This window comes from Anas platyrhynchos, chromosome 2 (genome assembly GCF_047663525.1).
Source record: "Anas platyrhynchos isolate ZD024472 breed Pekin duck chromosome 2, IASCAAS_PekinDuck_T2T, whole genome shotgun sequence".
NCBI lineage: Eukaryota > Metazoa > Chordata > Aves > Anseriformes > Anatidae > Anas > Anas platyrhynchos.
In genome coordinates, this window is record NC_092588.1 from 134489598 (window position 1) to 134509582 (window position 19985).

General features: G+C 40.5%; 1 protein-coding gene across 1 annotated transcript in view; it reads right to left on the reverse strand.

Moving 5' to 3' along the window:
* Nucleotides 1-19985, reverse strand: part of LOC101799835 (probable acyl-CoA dehydrogenase 6) — an 86243-nt gene that overhangs the window by 53812 nt on the left and 12446 nt on the right. The window contains exon 2 of the mRNA XM_027450794.3: nucleotides 16478-16598. Coding sequence (XP_027306595.3) covers nucleotides 16478-16598 — 121 coding nt within the window. The remainder of the gene's footprint in view (nucleotides 1-16477; nucleotides 16599-19985) is intronic.

Below are 19985 nucleotides of genomic sequence, written 5' to 3' on the forward strand. Positions count from 1 at the left end.
AACCCTGTAAGGGCTTGTACATCTCAAAAGTCAGTGATAATTGCAAAACACGAGCCTTACCCCACCAGTGCTTGATTTACTGCATGTGTTTTGCAACCACGGCCTCTGAGAAATTGGTGTCTGCTATCTACATTAAGTTTTGATTTCTCTTATTTTCTATATTAATTTTTCTTCTTTCTTTTTAAACACTGCACCAACTAAATGTCAACCTGTCTTTTTCAAACTTTTATGTTTGCATTCACATGTCCAAAATATTAACTACTTCACAGCTAGTAGATACTTGGGACTGAGAAGAATCCAGGTATTATTCCATTTCACCTTTTCTTACTGAGCTATGTTATGACTAAAAATTACTGATTTCAATTAAGCCCTTCTTTATTATTATTCACTAGACCTTAGACTTTAAATCCTTTCCCCAAAAAAACATTAGTATGCTTTAATAACTAACTTTAAGGATATTCCCTTGTCAGAAATTAAACTGCAGAGATTTGTGGTTATTTTTGAGTGTTGTCAGATTAAACTTAATATTAAATTAAAAACTGTTTCACAATGTCAAAAAGAATGTTCTGTATAATAATCTGCCTTCTGATGGTAATTTTGTATAATTAATGCCACCTTTCCTTGTAATCTTTTGTGTTCTGAAGTTTATTCTGTACTCCCACATGGAAAATGAGATCATTCAGCATGTGGAGGCATTTACAGAACATAGCTCACTACAACCCATTGAATCCATAAAATACTGAAAGGAAGGGGGAATTTTATTTAAATATGAACTAATTTTCCCCTTTAAGCACTATTAGCATTTTCATTCAAAAGACAGCAAAGGGGATGATGTTTGAGAGTGTCAGAGACCACCTTCACATGTGCTGCTCCAGCTACAAACCAGGACCCAGCAAGTTTCCACCTCTGGTTTTCTCCATCTGGCCTCAGGGATGCTTGATGGAGTAGCAGGCAAAAGGGCAGTGGTTGCTCTCCAGAACGACCAGCTATGTCAATACACCCATTCTCTATCTAGCTTCTCCTCAATAAATCCAAGTGTGGAAGAAGACCCATACTACAACAAGCAACAAAAATCTACCCCAAATCCAGGCAAGACATTTTAAAGCCATGCAGGGCAGCTGCATTCAGGACAAATGATGGGATGCTGTCTCCTGATGCCACATCGTGTAGTAACCACATAGCATAGAGCTAGGCAGTAGTCACTGCAAAGGTAAAAATATCCAAGTTTAAGATTCCAAAACTAAACCCATGAGATGATTAGATTGTTTTTAAGTCACTTGATCAGATCACAAGATCAGACACAGAAGATTTTGGAATTCTATAAATTTATATGTATTACACGGCAGACACCTGCTTCAAAATTATCCCTGGAGGAAGTCTGATTTACACCATTCCATTCTGTGCCATCCTCTCCTCTAACTGAAAGATTTCCCCTCCTTTCCCTAATTGAGAGGGCAGCACCATACAAACCACACAAAGGCCCAAATTCTGGCTTATCACAGACAGGTGCTGCTCTGAAATCCCTGGAGTTGCTTGGAGGTTACACAGTGCAGCGAGCCTACGGGTCAGGTCAGTTCTCCTGCACATCAGTTTGCATGGACATGTTCAGTTGGCATCTCTAACACTGAGGGTTTCTTCAGTTTTAAAAGAAGTAGCCTGCAGAACTCAAAACACAAAACATGCAGGTGATTTGTAATTGCAGACAAAGTTTTCAAAGACCAAAATAAATACCTCTCTGACAGTATTCTAGGAAAGAAGAAACTGGATTCTCAGTAGCAAGGAATAAAGTCAGAAACAAAGATATTAGCATCAAGAGTATAGTTCCAAAGTAAGCTTGCTGGACGGAACAGGACATTTCCTGTTGAGATGACTTCTTAAAGGTATTTTCCTCCTGGTATTTGTTTCATCCTGCATTCTTCTTGTTTCACATCCTCTTCTGGGGTTATGCAACCTGATGATATCCAACTACAACTTGGACAGAGACAGGGGACAGGATTCTCAAAACTGTGTTTGGAAGAAGATAAGGAGAGGGCACAGACAACTGCTTTTCCTTTTGATAGTTTATCTGGTTTATCCTGACATCTCATCAGCGTGGTGACTGGAAGCCTAGGAGAGACCTGCAGAAACGTAGCAAACGCATCCTGGTTTCTTTTATAGGTCCAAGTGTCCACAAGCACGAGGTTTTGCAAGCACAAAACAGGATGTCCAGTTCGTACAACTACAAAATGCAATCCACAAAGTGCTCAGAGGATGTACCAGGGTCAGCTCAAATCCAACACAGAATGTGAAGATACCAATATTTACTCCCCCCCCGCCCTTGAATGCTGCACTGCTATAAGCCTTAGCTGCCTTATCTATCTTTTTTGCAATGCAGGACTCATACAGAAAAGGAGATTAAAAAAAAAAAAAAAAAGGCTCTCAACAGCTAGACATGATCACATTTTATGTAGCTCCTTTCCGTTCTTCAAAACAACCCCATGCACAGCAACACTGGCCAACCAGCAAGGCCTCCGCAGTGCCAGGACTGGGTTATATATACACAAAATAAAAAGCAGTCTGAGTGTGACTTTATTTATTTTTAACCACGTGCCAAGTATGACACCAGCACTGTGTGCAGGAAGCATCTGGACACACTGGAAAGAATTTCCTGACTTGCCACGGGCGACAGCTCAGCTAATGGCTTCTTGCTGTCCGCCACAGAAGAGCAAACTGCTCCCATGCTGTCTTCATCTGCCTTCCTTTAAAATAAAAGGGGGAAAAAAGTCAGTATTCTACCTAAAACAAACAAACAAGAATCAAATAAAATGGAATCAGAGGCTTTTTGTTTTCTGTTGTAAACATGGACTTCCATGGTGGCAAGATTTAGCCTGAACTGCTCGGCTATGAGAAGAGAGACCTGGAAAGCAAATCCCTATTAGAATGCTGAATGAGTAAGATATTCTATTTATCTTCCAAAATAAAACTTCTGAAAAGGTTACTGAGCAAGAACAAACAAAAGAACAGGTAAAAGAAACACAGCGCGTTACTAGCTTGAGGAGAAAATATGCAATTTAATCTTTAATAAGCTTTCCTGATGAAGCAAAGTCCATCTGTCTAAATTTCTCTGAAATGGCACTGGCTTTGCAGAGTAAATCCATACCAAGTAGATGAGAAAAAAAAGATTCAATTTCCTCAGCCTTCAGGACCTTAACATTTTTAGCAATGCCAAGAATATCTGATCATAAAAAAAAAAAAAAAAAAAAACTTTTTTCCTCCACTTATGCCCAGAAATTCATCAGTTTATCATGAACAAAAAAGAAAATTACCCTTACTCCTACCAAAGGAAGTTAAAAAAGGAGAAATAGCAAATTGCAATTGTTAGAGAAGTAACACATGGACCCACCTGAGTCCTCTTAAGAGGGTAAAACACAGCAAGAAAGAGAGAAGAGACTCAATGGAAAAACACAAATAGCCAGAGGTGACTGAAAACTGCTGGTAGGATTTAGAAAACACGTGAATGGCAATGACCTGTCAAAAATATGATCATAGTAATCCAAATATAAGAAAAAGGAGGGAAGCACAAAAATTAATCTTGGCCTGAGGGATGATTCTGAGAAGCTGGAACATCCACTGATTATTGGTAGTACTTTAAGTACCTGAACTTTTCATTCCTGGCAAAACTGAGGCTGGAATGGCTCTCATCCTTCTAGCAGTTCCCCAGAAGCTATTTCTCTTTCCACAAGAGCCCTGACCACACCACAATCTGGTGGATGACCTGACTTCCCAGAGGCTCTGGACCAGCTTGGTGCCAACATGCCCTTCACCTTCCCCCATGCACCTTCCTCCCCAGCCACACAGCGATACCCATGCTGTCCAAGCAAAGCATCAGGGATGCACCTTGCATCTCAGCCAAGTAACATTGTGAGATAAAGTCCAGATCTCTGGCATAAGACTACAATACTGCTGCTGGGACCAAAGCTCTGGTCTGCCCAGTAGACAAAGAGTGTAGGAAGCTATGAAACAGTGCTGGCACCAGCTGAGTGAGGAGCTGATGATGAGAAATACAACTGAAATACAATAAGGTAGCCATGGATGGTCTCGCCACCTATAAAGTGTGTAATAGCTTCTGGATTCCTATTAAACTTTGCTCTCTGTGATTCTGTGGGATGAGTTTCACTGGTTATTCATCATATAAAAAGGGGGAAAAAAAAAGAAAAAAACACTAATTCTTTCCAGTAGTCTTATTACTCACGGAACTTCCACTCCACCAAAGGACCCCAGCTCTTGAATGATAAAGGGAGGGTGAAAGTAACAGCCTCATTCATTTCCTCTGACTAGGGAGCAGAAAAAATTCTGACTAAAGTCACCTTCAGAGATTTTTAAACCATTTAATGATGCTATATAAAAAAAAATCAATTATCTGCCCCTGTTATACTCACTCAAGGAAATTTTCCATTAATTCTGCCCTTTGTTTCCCTGTTCAGATGAAGCAAGCAAAGTGAATATGTAAAAGCTGGAGGTTTTGGGGGAGTGCACATTTTCTGCTGGCTTCACATGCCAAAAGAAAGTGCACATAGACAGGTCATAGTGTTTCAAAGGTCCCATGCCAAAAAAGTTCTACCAAAAACATGTCTTCCATCACTGGCACTGAAATGAATATTGATGCACTGTCAGCTGACAACAGTTCATCTAGTCCACCATGAAGGAACTTGAAAGACATCTGCAATAGGCTCTGAAACAATTTTCTTGTATGCTGTCCAAGGTGTTTTCCTACAGTTCTGGGTTTGTTTCCATTAGACAACATGTAACATGAGCTCTGACACAAACAGAAGTAGTGGTTAGGAACACTAAGGAGAAAAAGCCCTTAAATGGTCACTGAAACCAGAAAGCCCACGTACCTTGTTGGTTCAGTTCCCTGCTGTCCCACCGCCCTACCAGCTGTCACCCTACCAGGAAGGTTTTCTACTTGACCTCCACCTAGCAGAGCCATGCAAAAGATGTGCTGGGCAGTGCATGGCTGTGCTCACAGCAGCGTCCCAGGGAAAACCCCTGTCCTTCTCCTTCGTCATCGCGGCTGCTGCTTCCCAGCTCTGGAGACATTTCCCAGCTCAGACAAGACCACAGAGCAGCTTTGTGGTCTTACTGGAAACAATAGTTATTGTTTAGAGACTTCTAAAGTCTCTAATCAATTTTCTCTGAAGAAGTCTCATTAGAGAGTCTCTAATGAGACTTCTTCAGAAGCAGCTCTTCTAGGCTGGAAGAAAGGCAGAAAGGTACCAGCCAAGCACAGCCTCCAGCCAATATTTCTGTCCAGCAAGAAGTACTGTCTTTCCTAACTAGTCTCCCATGTATCTGCTGGAGAGACAACACAGAAGAGACATTAGCAACAAAAGCAGAAAACATTGCAAGATAATAACCTCTGCAAAATAGCTAACCCCAGGGAAGGGCAGAAACAATCCCGGTGTTTGTAAGAACGTTTCCCTAATCCCTGTGTCCTTCCCAGTTGGCCAACAACTCCAGCACTTAAGCAGACACTTTTTAGCAATTCTACACATTTGAAAACTGTTCTTTTATGTTACTGAAAAGAAAAAAAAAGAAAGAAAAAAAAAGAAGATATCTCAAGGGTTTCTTGAGTGGACAGCTGGAAAATTTAAAATAAAAGTTTTAATTCAGCCTTATTTTTCATTTTTTAAATCAATAAACACTTTTCTGTTTTTCAAACACGGTGAAGCTGCATTGCCTCTGGATGACTGTGGCTTTGAAACAGCAACATAAAACCAAATGTGCCTAGAATAAAAATAATAAAAAACATGTTAAACAAATCTTCACACCCTCTTGTGGCCTCTTCCCTTTGTTTTGTCCCAACAACCATTTATCCCTGCCCACTCCTCAACCTCTGCCCCAATAAACTTCTGATGAGTCTCCTCCCAAGGTCTCCAACGAAGTCAGCTGCAAAATAACTGAAATAGCTACTCAGATTTCACAGGCACCACGAGGCAGGGGCAAGGCTGTAATAAACTCTGTCCTGCCCTGCACACATAACCCAGAAGTCCTGCTCAGTGTTCCTTTCACCCCTTAAACATTTATATTGTTCCGCCGAGTCCTGGGATTATGATATTTTCCCATCTTTAGTTTTTATTGTGCACCAGTCCCCTGGGGGGTGGGGGGGTTGCAATGACACTTGATCCAGTTTGCCCTGAAAGTTTGCTGTGTGTATTTCCATTTAGAGATCACTCTCTTGTAAAATAAGTAGGAGACCAGATAAGCACAACCTGCTAATACTATTACACTGAGCTTCTGGCTTAACATATATACAGCATCTGTCCTAAGCAGGACTTAAACTATCAAACAAACAAACAAAAACAAGAAAAAAGTTTCAAAAAAGCACATTTGCTTATATTTGTTTTTTGTCCTGTGATGTGCACCAAAAATAAAATGTGACAAACTCAACAACAAATCAAATCATTTCCTTTTGCTGTTATTCAGGCTTCTGAGAAGAATAGCTATCAGCTTATCATATCTTATCACTGTCCTCTTTATATTGGATTACAGTTTGCAGGAAACATTTGTTATTGTTTTCCTTGGACGTTATAGATTATGGTAGGAAAAACAGCTAAAGTGTGAATACCTTACACCAAGTGCAACTAGTTCACAAACGTGTCCCTCAGGAACCCAAGCAGTGAGACCAGACAATGCATTTAAGCACGTACTTAAACAAGATAGCTTAGAGGATATCTTGTGCTGCACGATCAAAGGTTTGAGAAGTAGCTGGCAGGCCAAGGACATGGTCAGCCCTGAGGCACTGCCAACCCCTCAGTTCCTGGGAAATGTTACTGAGTTAAATTCTGGCACTTACAGCAAATTTCAGCACAATGCTAGGGAATGGGACACCACTTCTTGCAGGGGTGATGCAGGAGAAGCAGAGTCCATGCTACCCATCTGCTGTACCTATGCAGTCCCAAAGCCACAGACAACACCTACACACTGCTCTCAGGTGCTGCAGGGAGATGGTGAGGGCAACAATCACACCTGGGTGGTTTTGAATGCTCATCTACATCTCGTTCTTCATTCAACAGAGGTATAATGTGGCACAATTCCTCTGGAGAGGATAAAAAATGATTAAAAAAATAATAATGTAGGACAGAAAAGTCAATCAGAACTGGTGAGAACTCACTACTAAGCCCACACACTCCTGAGCACTTAAAACACCACACTGATCACTTTGTTTATAGCCCTGAATGAAACAGCGAAAGTCCCAGATAAAACCAAGCTGCCTGAACTGACTTAATTAATATTTCTTTCTTTGAAGTTTTTAGAGGGTTTAAAACAACAAAAAATATCCTTCTCTCTAGATAAAAAAATCAATGTATAAAATGCAACAAACTTTACCGCAACAAATAATACAATTGTATAACAGATACACAATCATGCTTGTCACTACAAAGTACAATTCAGGATGGAGTATTACTTTTCCATACCAGGTACAGGTTATAGCCGAACAGAGCATTCACTCACACATGCCTGAGCCTCCTGCTGTTTCCCCACCCTATTTATCAACTCAAACAATCCTCAAATTGAGAAGCACACAGGAGATAACGAGACACAAGTTCCAATGGCATGAAATCCCTGCTTGCCTCTCCATAAATGAACCAAGCAGTTGTCTTGCACTGGTCAGACTGTCCAGTCAAAAGAACTGGTTTTAAAGTTTTAAAGTTTCACTCATTCCCATTGCCAATGCATCTCCACTTCAAAAACAATTTGTATATTTTTTATAATGTAATAAATCAGTTGAGAATATGAAGTTAAATGGATTGGTTCTTTGGACCAGCCACAAATCTACAAATCAGTGTATTATTAAGGCTAAGCTTATAAAAGAACTTCAGCATGGTTGTGCTAATACACCAGGGCATAGGTTACAAATATTTTTCAGGCCAATGTAATAGATTTTAGAAGTACTTCAGAAAAACAAACAAACAAACATTTTTCATTTCCCACTTCCCTTGCTAGAGGGTATCATGCACCCTCTGATGTGCCTGTCAGTACTACGTGAGGGCAAACAATGAAATCCAAACAGTGTTACATGAGGGTAAACAGTGAAATCAAAACAGACCTCACAGCAGAACAAACATGAGCCCCACGTCACATAACTAGGTATGGTTAACTTCCAGGTTCACTGTGAAATGGTGATATCTATTCCACACAACATCACATGATTACAAACTACTGCAGTCTCAGTTCTCTGCATCTTTACCTCAAAATTTGCTTGTTCCATTCCATCAAATTAGGAAGCTGCAAACAGGCAGCTCTAACCTTATCCATGTAGTAAGCACAAAGGAAATAAATTCTTTGTATCAGTATCCTTTTCTGAAATCTTTTGATTACCATGTAGCATACGGCATTATGAAGCGCTATGTGCATTAATTCTCCTGTATGCAGATTGGTAGTCACACGCAGATTCAGATAGACTGTGTCTGCGTCTTGGTCCATCCTCCTTGCTGGGATGAATGTCAAAAAGGATTAGCAGTCCCCAGCAGTCCAGTGTAAACAGCAGGGAAGCCCAACAGCTGTCTTGCAAGGGTAAGGACAAAATTCACAAAGGTGGATGCAATGTTAGCCATCTGTCAGAAAGGGAGAAAGATAACGCCAAGTCCCGTTTTTCACTTATAGGAAAAGAAAGTTTACTGGCTTGGGGACCTCTGAACTTCCTTACCAATGCCAGGAGTGACTGAGAGCTTATGCAATATCTCCATGGATTAGATAATTAATGATGCCTCTGTAATAATGTAATGATGATTTTGCATCACCCGGGTCACTATGGATTAGAAAAACTAGATCAGAATAGAAGAACTAGAACTAAAGAGATATCTGGGCTTTTTGTTGGTGGTACGTGTTGTGGTTTTTTTTTTTCTTATTTTTTCTTCTATTCAGCTACACGTGTTCTGGTTTGTGCAGGCTGGACACCAACTTATCTTGCTCAAACACTGAGCGTAAAAAGCACCTACCTCAGAACAATACAATCTTTCCACAGTCTTGTTAATGTTCTCAAGCCAGCTGTCATTCAAAGTTTGTCATCTGTTTATTGACCTATGGGATCTGAAAGCGTTGACAAGTCAACAGTTCTTCAGAGATTTTCTGTGTCAACCTCCGAATGACTTCATTCAACATATTCACAATATTTTCCCCCCTTTCAGTCCCAGGAAAGAAACTAACCTTTGCTTCCAGCAGTTAATAATGCAAAAGCAAGTGGATAAAAGTGCATCAAGCCTACATTTCACAATGATAATTTTCCCCACTCAGTGTAGTGATGTGTCTTGATGCATTAAGGGTATATTCAAACCTTTCAGAAAGCATTCTGGTTATTCCATCTCGGCACATGACAGATGCCAAGAATCTAGTGTCAAACTTCTGAGACGGGGAAAAGACAGTTACATGTAAATTAAAGAAACTTCCAAGATGAATATTATTTTAATGTAAGCACATTCATTGGCCCAAGCTTTGTCAAATGACAGTCTTACCATTTGATCCACAGAAATACAAGGATAAACTTAATTATTTTAATGGAAACTCCCAAACAGCATCTCTTAGTTGATATTGTCTCAATCCTTATATTCTTTTCAGATTTTGTAGTATTTCATATGTCTTTAATCTATTCAGCTTCTCTCCCTGATGTACACTCTTTTGCTATTCACAATCATAAAATCAAGAACAACAGATTTTTAGCAGATTTGCCTGCCTGCTCAAAAACACCCAGCCCAGCAATTCTCTACAGAACTCTACAAATTCAAACCAAAGTTATATACAGAGGCCTTGAGAAGCACAGCAACAGGAGGAAATAGCTCACAAAGATAACAAAGTTACAAAATTTAACTGAAGTGTTGAACATAATCTAGAGTGTGTTTGGTCCACAGCTTCTGAAACAGGCACATCTCCAAATAAACGATCACAAGTTACTACCAGAAATCTCAATTGCTTCTTCCACTGTTTTGTTGTGATGCTAGGCTGAGAAATGCCATCTGGCTTTTGGTTCCATTCAGTGCCAATTAGTCCAATTAATTATGTTCCACAGGTTAGACTGGGTTCCTGATTCATCACCTAGACCATGGAGCAGTACACAGGTTTTCTTCTTGCTTCTTCATTGAAATAAGAAAACTGTTATTGCTACAACTTTTGCATTAGGGAGTAGAGACTTAGATAGAGAAGAATCCTCTCTGCTGAAGTGTGAAACATCAGCATGTAAAAAAAGGGCAAAACCTGTTAGGTAGTAAGTAAGACCACAGCTTCTGGAAATAAATTCTTCATAGATGCTGGAAATCAAGGTTCCCACTTCCTTTTCATTGTGACCTTCCAACAATGTCACAGCTTTAGCTTTTAAGTCTGTGTTTCTGGACCACACTCCCCCAAATACACATACTTGGTATTTTAGTATTTATAGTTCCATGCAACCGTGAAACCTCATTAACAAGCCTCATTTTCATACAATGCACTCGGGCTGGTGCACACTTAATGTAAAGTTAATTAGAAGGGAGAAGGACGGATTCTGCCGCAGGTACAGCCTGGCACACCCTGGAGCACAGCCCGGCACGTTATGCAGAGCACGGGCTGCGTGCTGATGGCCCCTTCTCGGCTGGGAGGTGGAGAACCGTACCCACAGGGAGGGTTGCTTCTCACTGCTTCTCATACAAATGGAGACTAAGTGCTGTGAGTCAGCTTCCAGACACCACGGGGATCTGTCAGCTTGTGTGAAGCCTGTGAGACCCAGAAGCAAATCTGGCTTGCCATGGGGGAATGGAGCACTGAGAGTTCAAGCACTTAATTGCAGGGGCATAGCTGAGCATTTGATCACAGTTAGACACTTCTAGCTTCTTCCAGGAGAGAGACATTTTCTGTGTCCCCCCGATACCATTTTGACAAAGCCTGTAACCACCTGGGTACACATACCAGATTGCAAAAAATCAAAAAATCCTAGCCTGCCCCTAAAGCACTGACACATTCGTACCCGAATTGGACAAGGTACTGCTTTGTCCTGCATTCAAGCCACAAGTGTGAGGATTTGCTTTATCTCAAGTACAAAAGTAGAAGCCCAGGAACTAATCTGATCTCTCTATCAACAACACATTTAAAGGAAGATTATCTCTTCCAGAAAGACTTGCTGTCCTTCAGTAAATCTGTTCTCTGCTGGGTGTTTCTGCAAAACTGCTCTTAATAGCTGAACAAGCTATTCCCAGAGGTCCTGGTGTACTCCCTAACCAGCCACAAAGAATGAGGCACTCAGGCTTCCAAATCATGTGGAGAATCAGCACCCCTAACCACCACCAAAACAACAGATAAAAGAAAAAAAAAAAAAAAGAAGAAGAAAAAAAAAGGAGTTCAGGTACCCATTCCCTTGTCTGACCAGGAAGAGAGCTGGTCCATGATGTGCAGCAAACAAACTGTCTCCCTGCTACCACTTTCCTACGCTTTTCCATTTCACAAGAAAGGGAAAATAAATAAAAGGATCACCCATGTAGAATGTGTATGTATACATATGACGATGTTTTCCTTAAAATTAGGAAGGCCAGATAAGCACCTGAGATTTCTTACACTTATCTGAAAGGTCTCCACACCACTTCCATCCATCACTAATTTTGTCAGCAATTCAATTCAAATAAAGCAGTGACTCATTTTAAACTATTGTTTTTCAAAGGCTATTTCAAGGCTCTTTTCTGATTGCAAAACAGGTGTACCTTGTAACTGATAAGTATTTCAGAGCTCTCATTTACCGGTTCACGGGCATCTTAACACGTAGCACAATGCCCTCACGCTCCCAAACCTCCACAGCACGACTATTATTAACATCCAGTTGCGTTTGTTTGTAGGTACGAAAAAGATTAGTGAGTTCAGCTGGCTATGCAGAAACCCACAAGCACTGTAGCTGCTCCACTCCTGACACACAGAATTTGCAGGGGGGCAGGCAAAGACTTCTCTTCTGGCATCTCTGTCCCCTTTTAGCTTCTATCCATCGATACACCTCAGAAGTTTCTTACATTTACTCTCTGTGAAATCATAAAACCCCATTTAATCAGAACTGCTAAATCCCTTTCCAGTGACAGAATTCACTGTTCCTCCAAGGTCCTTCTTTTGCTAATTCCAAATAATAAGGCTTAGTGTTACAGGCAGGAGAAAGAGAGAGTGAACTCCCCCACGTGCTTTGAAGGTGACTTTCCACTACCAAACTCTCGTAAAGTCTCCTCTTACAAGAGAAATGTAAACTTGTGAAGAAAAGAACAGAATTAAATTCAGAGGATAGCGCAGATCTATATTTCCTCCATTTAACACACAAACGTGCAATAAACAGGCTTTCGTACAGCAAGACATTGCATCATTTTCCAACTGCAAAGCAATCAGTCATTCGAAATGTGGTTTGTTCCATCAGATTCTTATCCGTCTCAGGTGAAAAGAACATACTGCTTATTGCTTTATCCAGTCCCAGATCTGGCATATATCCCAGCAGCATGAAGAAGAGACAGTGTAAAACTCTACTTTCCATTCTGTGTGAAGTCTTACACCGTTCTCTCCTGATTTTCCTGATATGTTTAAGAATGCATTTCTGCAAGGGCACTGCTAATTGTTTGACAGGAATAAATGAAAACTACTATTTGGACGTACTGTCATAATCATTTGTGCATACAAACACATTCTACTCAATATTCCTACAGGACTGCTGGTGAAATACCCACAGCAGCCATCATGATTGCTCACATCTCAATGTGATGTTGTATGTAGAAGCAGGACAGAAGGACACTGCCCTGTTGCAAACCTTTCTCCTTCCTCTTTGCTTTCCCTGAGCCTCCATAAGAGGATTCCTGCACTTTTGCATCAGCTGATAAAAAAAAAACTTTCAGTCATCTGCATGGACATGTAGAGTTATGCAAGCACATAACAGCAAATTTTGAGCCCGTCTTTGGCAACGCATCCTAAAATTTAGTAACAGCCAAGGCGTTGATTCATAAACCATAAGATTACAAAGGACTGTGTGGATGTTTTCAGCTTTTACATTTCATCTGATCTGCACACAAAATACTCCAAAAATATGTCTTGCCCGCTTCCCTTAGCACAGTCACCAATGGCCAATTACCAAGACTGTTTAAAATATTTTTGCTCCTTACCCTAATATTTTCTGTCTTGAGTTTTGGGACTGTCAGTACCTCGACAGCCCAGACACTTTATAACTTGAGGAGAAACACACAGTAAGCATAAATGAACAGTAAAAAGTATTTGGAGATGGTGTTTTTTTTTCCCCCTCAAACTAAATGCTTCAGGCTGAACTGAGCAATTCTGTAAAATGATTTTTGCATAGACGAAAAAGACACTTTTTATTAATAAATAACATTCAGTTTTTTGCCATTTATTTCACAAGTAGGAAGAATTTCCTAATGTAGCAGAATAACACACATTTTCCAAGGGAAAAAGAAAAGGTGTATGCCCTATTTTTGAGTCATGTAAATAATAGCGGAGCAGAGAAATGATTCAAAGAAAATAATCTTCCTCTGGCAGAGGACTGACCAGACAGAAAGTTAAATGCACTGTTCATCCTCAGGGCTCTCCAATTATATATGTACAGTTTGGCCTTGCCTGGTGTTTACATAACCCCTGCAACTAACATCTTGAACTATTGTACTACAGCAAATATTACTCCAAGCATTAACAACTGTGAAGAGGCATACAGGAAAAACACTGACAAATTTGTAGCCCACAACCGCATCTGGTGGGAACTGATGCAGCCCTTGCAATGCAAACCATGCCCCAAATCAGTTCTCCACACAGAGAAAGTTTCCAACGATAAGGGACACATGTAAGGCATGTTCTTTTAAAAACCTGCCTCCCGCTCAGCAGCTCATTGTTCGCGAATGGAATGGTGTTTACACAGGAACCAGTCCAGTTTCAGCAATCCGGAAGTCCCGCAGATGTTTCCTTCTATCTAAGCAAAACAAGTTTGTGAACCGTTCCTGCCCAATCAGAAAGCTTCAAAATTCGCTCTACAGAAAAAAATAAAAAATTTACTTGACAGAAGAACCTTGGGAAATAAATTCAGAAAAAATGTTATTTCAAAAGTGCAGCTGCTGCTAAATTTATTCATTTGAAAAAGTCAGCCTTCTTCGCCAGTGCATTGTGATCAGGGTTTGGAGGGATGCAGCAGGAAAATGGTAATTTTGGTTGTGCTGGAAAGGGAAAGCAGGGCAGGTTGTTACTCACATGGCTCAAATGCTCTCCTCCAACCAATTAATCCCCCTTCTCCAGACCTCACCTGACATCCCACCCAAACTCTCAGCTACTCTTTGCTTCCTCAGATCTCTTAAGATCTCTTAAATGACAGAAATGGCTGGGCAGGGTATAAAAGATCTTTTTCTCACTTTTTTCTTTTTTTCCCTTTTTAAATTACTGCTACTAGTACACACCAGTCATACGGCAAGCATAAGCACTTCAAAAAACGATGAAGAATTTCATGCTTTGCTGAAGTAAGTCACATTGAGACTGTGTGGTTACCCATCTGACTGTTTCACTTATCTTCCGAAGAGTTTCAGGACTTTCAGGATGTGCCCGATGTTATTGTACTATTACAGAGCAAAGCTGGATCTGGGGTCATCCTGTTGCACAGCTGAACACTGCAAAGGCAGCAACTCACAGGAGCTGATTTTGTACATAACATTTTTTGTACATAACAGTATCTTGCTCCAGAAGATGAACTGAGATGGACCAAATGTCGCTGAGAAATGTATCCGTTTTTTCAAAAGTTTTGTTAAAATGCAGCTGCAGAGACCCAATAAATTCAATTAACACCTACTGTCAAAACCAAGGATAAAATATTCCTAACCACAAGTATAACAAGTGTAGTCAGTGCAGTCAGCCTTCTGTGCCCATCTCCGCATTTGCACGCCCCTTCTTCACTAGATTTTATTAAATTTATTCTTGTTCTAGCTATTTTGTGAGTATTATACAAAGTTCCTACCTCTACAATGTTTTATGCACAGCATGCCTGGCAGTTGAGGTTCCTTACCCCAGAGGAGACCTGTGCACGTCCTGAGATGCATATAAGAACAAAGACAGAGCTACAATCTGTCAGCAGTGCAAGGCAGCACTATTGCAATCGACATGGATATTAGCAGTCTGAAGCAGACCCCACTGAGATATTTCAGATCTGCCTATCAAAACAATTATAGCGGAAGGTGGAGGTGTTATTTTTCTCCTTCCTCCAATAATCCTATTTGTCCTTTAAATAAATCTTAAATGTAATCTCAAACTGTCAGCATTTTTGTAAAGAAGTACCAGCTCAGACCTAATTGGATTTGTCAGACAATCACAGCTAACCAGTTCTGTGAGCTCCAGCAGCTGAACAGCTAGAGAAAAATCTTCCAAGTTGGAACATATAAAAATATGAAAGTTCATTTCAAGAAGAAAAATTTCCTCTGAAAGTAACTGGTAAAAAGGCATAATATGTTCCACAGTTCAAACCCTGTCCCTTAGCAACATAATGATGTGGTGTGGCATAGCTAAGGTTGTGTGAGCTGCTCTGTATAGATGATCAAGGCCAGGATGGACGGGGCCTTGGCCAACCTGATCTAGTGGCTGACATCCCTGCAGGGGGGTTGGAACTAGATGGTCTTTAAGGACCCTTCCAACCCAAGCCATTCCATGATTATTTGCAGTTAACTGTTCAAACATTGCCACTTCAGGATGCAAACTTGTTTTTGTTTTAGACTTTTAAACCATTAATAAAAAAAAAAAAAAGGGAGGGGGGGAACAGAGAATTCTGACAGGAACATTTATCAGTAGCACTTGAAAAAAATATACATTGCATTGCTTGCAAATGAAAAAACTTGCAACCTTGCAACATGTATTTTAGCTGAGGAGTTGAAATAGCTACAATGCCTCTGGACTTCTTGACTTTTTTGTCACAATTATAGGAACAGCAATGTGAACCTTGTTCTTTGACAGGTTATCATCAGCTTCTTGTTCTGTACATGCTGCTGTCTGGAATAGTGCACTTCAAGGACAGTTTAGGATACAGTAGTCTAAAACCCAAACAAACCTCATCTTCATGGTGAGACATAAAACATTACAATGATGTAGATGTTACAAGTAAAATTTATGTAATAGGCCAAATCTTACAGCACTTCCAATGCACTCAGACTGATTTGTTTCATGAAGATTGAGATTATTCCATGTATTCTGATCCAGAAGAAAGTAAAGTCACTAGACAGCTTGTACGTTGAGAATTGAAGTGACATTTATTTCACTGGCTTTAAAATAACAATTACTCATTTTTTAAACACTTATATTTAGGAGAATATCAACTTGAGCACTTAGCAACATCATTTTCTGTATCTGCGTAGCTGGTAAGCAGCATTCCTGTGACTTGAGAATAAAAGTAAATTTTGCATTCTGGGACAAAAGCTATCTGAGATGGTGAATGAGTCTATCGTTGTCTTCATCAATACTCAGGAGCTGTACACTCTCCTACCTGTTGGCTTATCCACACCAAGGAATCCAGCCTGTCCCAGGGTTTTAAACACTTTGTGTGCTGGGAACTGTCCTTCTTCTTCCCATTTGTCCACAAAGGGATTGATCTCCCTGTCGATGATCTAGATTTGAAAAATAAATTAAAAGTTATTAACACAGACATTCCTGTTGAAACACCTTTGACTACTTTTGTCTAAATAATTAAAAAAAAAAATGTACAGAGAACATTTTGAAAGCATATCAATTTGTTTACTTTCTCTTAGATGCCCTTACTCTCCACCCACTCACAACAATTACCACAGATGCAGTGGGGTAAATATAAGTAGTTCTTTTAGCAATCGGAACTATTACAACAGGAAGTCATCAGGGCTGGTTTAAGCCTATCCAAGCCCTATGAAAATGAAAATTCCCTCTCAACATTCGTTACCTCTTTCGGTACTGCTTCTAGAATGTGACAGGAATAGAAACCTTGATTGTCCTCAGAGAGACCCTGACAAAGAGGGTTGATGGCCTATTCACGATGGCCACACAGGACACACAAGGCAAGCAAGTACAAAGGGCTTCAGCTCCCTTCCCTTTGCCTGAAATGCTCTCAAGGACATTGGAGTTCTTCAAAGCACTTGCGTCCAATCTGAAAGTGTCTGACAACACGTACACTGGAAAAATCTGGCCTTCTTCCAAATTTTATAGCATTCTCAAGACTGGGAATTGGACAACTCTCAACACCAAGACTAGCAACTCTCAGCTGGGCTACTGCTGCACACCTTCCATATGTCAATACCCGAAGTTGTTGGGGACTGCACTTGCTCTACTCAGGCTGCTGTCTTTCCTTCCAGCTGTTGCTAACAAAACACATCTTGAGCATGGCCAGGACATTCACTTTGGAGGTTTCAGAGCACAAGGGTTGTATGTGTTGTCTCATAAAGACATGGATTTTCATGGCCATGAAAAGGGAGCCAAATGTGCAACCTGCACTTTTGCAGCCGAGCTCTAAGGCCTGAAGAACTGTTCCGAAGAGCTCTGTGCCTCAAAGCCCCCTACGGCACGGCATGGCTCCCCTTGTCCACCAAGCAGTCACCAGGCAGATGTGTTCTCAAAAGATGTCAGTGGCGTGGGGCCCACCTCTGCCTACCTCCACAGGCCAAGCTAGGGGTTGGCACGTGCTTCTGCTGGGCCTCCGAGTGCTCCACACACCTGGGTCAGCACGCACAAGGGTGTCCAAAAGCAAAACCAGTCAACCCTATTCCCCAAACCAAACTGTACCCAAAGAAACACCAGTCCCCAATATGATGTCTCTAGTCCATGAACAAAATTTTACTGCTATGCTGTTTTACAAAGAGAGAATTTATTATTTTAAGAACTTTTTGTCTTTTCCCCACACTAAATAAACAAGTCCTGTGGTGCTAACTATTCCTTAAGCTGGAAATAGATCCCTCTCCCTCTTGAAGTGCTGTGCTTATGAGACCCTGTGGAGTGTTCTTCTCAGCTGCCTATTTATTGCACATTCTTCAGAGAATTTCAGCCCTTATATGGCTGCTTTCTGCTTCCCAGTTGGCCGCAGAAATAAGGATACTTCACTGTTGGTAACATGAAATTACTTTTTCACTTTTCTTACCAAATTCTGAGAAACATATACACTGAATGTACAACTCATTCAGTAATTACAACCTCTCTCTCCCTCTTTTATATTGAATAACATAGGCCTCACGACCAACACTAACAAAATACTCAGCAGGACACTACCTAGGACAGCCCTCGTTTAGCCTTCTGTATTGCCATATCCTAAATGCTCAGATTTTAGTGTGTGGACCCTTCACATTGAGTCACAGGCTGTGAAGCAGCTTTTGGCTGTACTCTGTTTGTAATAACATCCCAGTAACACTGATTTGATAATGTCCAGGGAAGTCCCTGAAAGTGGTTATGAAGCCTGTACAGAAAGTTACCCCTGTGTTTTGATAGAACTTGGCAAAAGTCTGCAGTGAATATACTAACATCATTTTGTATTTGTTATGGCTGGTACTGGGCCAAGCGTTTCACAGCCTGCACACAAAGCTACCTTTGAAGTTCAATGGAGTCAGAAGAATGACTAAGGCATTAAAGAAGTTCTTTTACATCATTCCTGCAGATTATAAACTGCTCGCTTCTGTGCCTTTGAGCAGAACTCAAGTTGTCTGACAGAGCCAGAGTTTAATTATTACCAGGTAAGTTTGCCACATCTAGTAAAACAAGATCTACCTCGCATGACACAACACAAAGATGAGACAGCCTTGCTGCACAAATTGTAAATGGTTTGGGTCCCCTAGTTCAAGAAAAAATGAACTTCACAGTCCAGATACCAATATTCACAGTCATTTCTTAGCCATTCGACCATCCACTTGTAACTGCATTTCTGAAAAGCAGTTAATCAGGTTCTGTCAAAAGCTTTTATACTTAGGACACAAATTGCTCGCAAAAATCACATATGCTATTTACAATCACAAATAAGACTTTAAACAAACTAACCTATTTTCAGGCAAGAAAACTCATTCCTTTAAAAGTATTATTTATTAAAATAAGGCTTCAGAAAACACACATCCTCAGATGATTTACACTGAATCTGAGGGAAGGAGGAGACTATTGGGCAATCAGAGGGCAGACAGTGTGGATGGGATTTGGGGAACCTCTCCCGTTGTGCTACCACATACAAACATAAGCCACATTGCTGGAGAACTGCAGTGCTGGTTGATGATTTAGTACTGATTATTGGATATTACTGCCCCTTCATATACTGAAACAGAGAGAGGTTTTCAAAGGGCCAAGTCAGCAATGACCGGAGGAACTCGTGCACTCACAGAACGTGCTAAAAACATTGTTACAAATGGCTGTATTTGGATGCAGGTCAAACACGCTGCATACCTAGCCATTTGACTTGCCCCTTCCTTTGGATTTTGCCAAAATGTCATAGCTATGCCCTCAGAGAAATATTTCAGGCTTTAATCAATTTAAATGTTAAGCAATTAATTTTGAATTAACTTACATTTTTTCAGTGCAGACAGCCTTCAGAAGCAAGCAGTAACTGCTGCAGGCACCTTGAACTAAATCATAAGTTATACATGGCATGTTTGACAAATACACAGAAACAAACTTTCAGCAGAAGCCAAGCAGCAGTTCTGTTTAATTTTATACGCTTTATCAGGAGAAATGTGGAAACCATGGGTGGTAACATTCAGACATGCATCACTTGGATACTGACTACAGTAAGATCTAAAACTCCTCTCTGTAGAAATATCTTAACACTGCATGCCTTAAACGTTATCCACCAGGTATTACCAACTACAAAGGCAATCCTTCTACTTAATCTAGCTGGCCAAATCTTAGTGGCATTTGGGATTTAACATCTATTTAGGAGCCATGTATTTTTTTAGCCTGCTGATAAAGTAGAGTAAACTCAACAGAAATTTTGTTCTTTTCCTGACAGTAAAGACATGGTAAGTCTCATGTACAGGACTGGTGTTTTTTCAGGCTGCTTC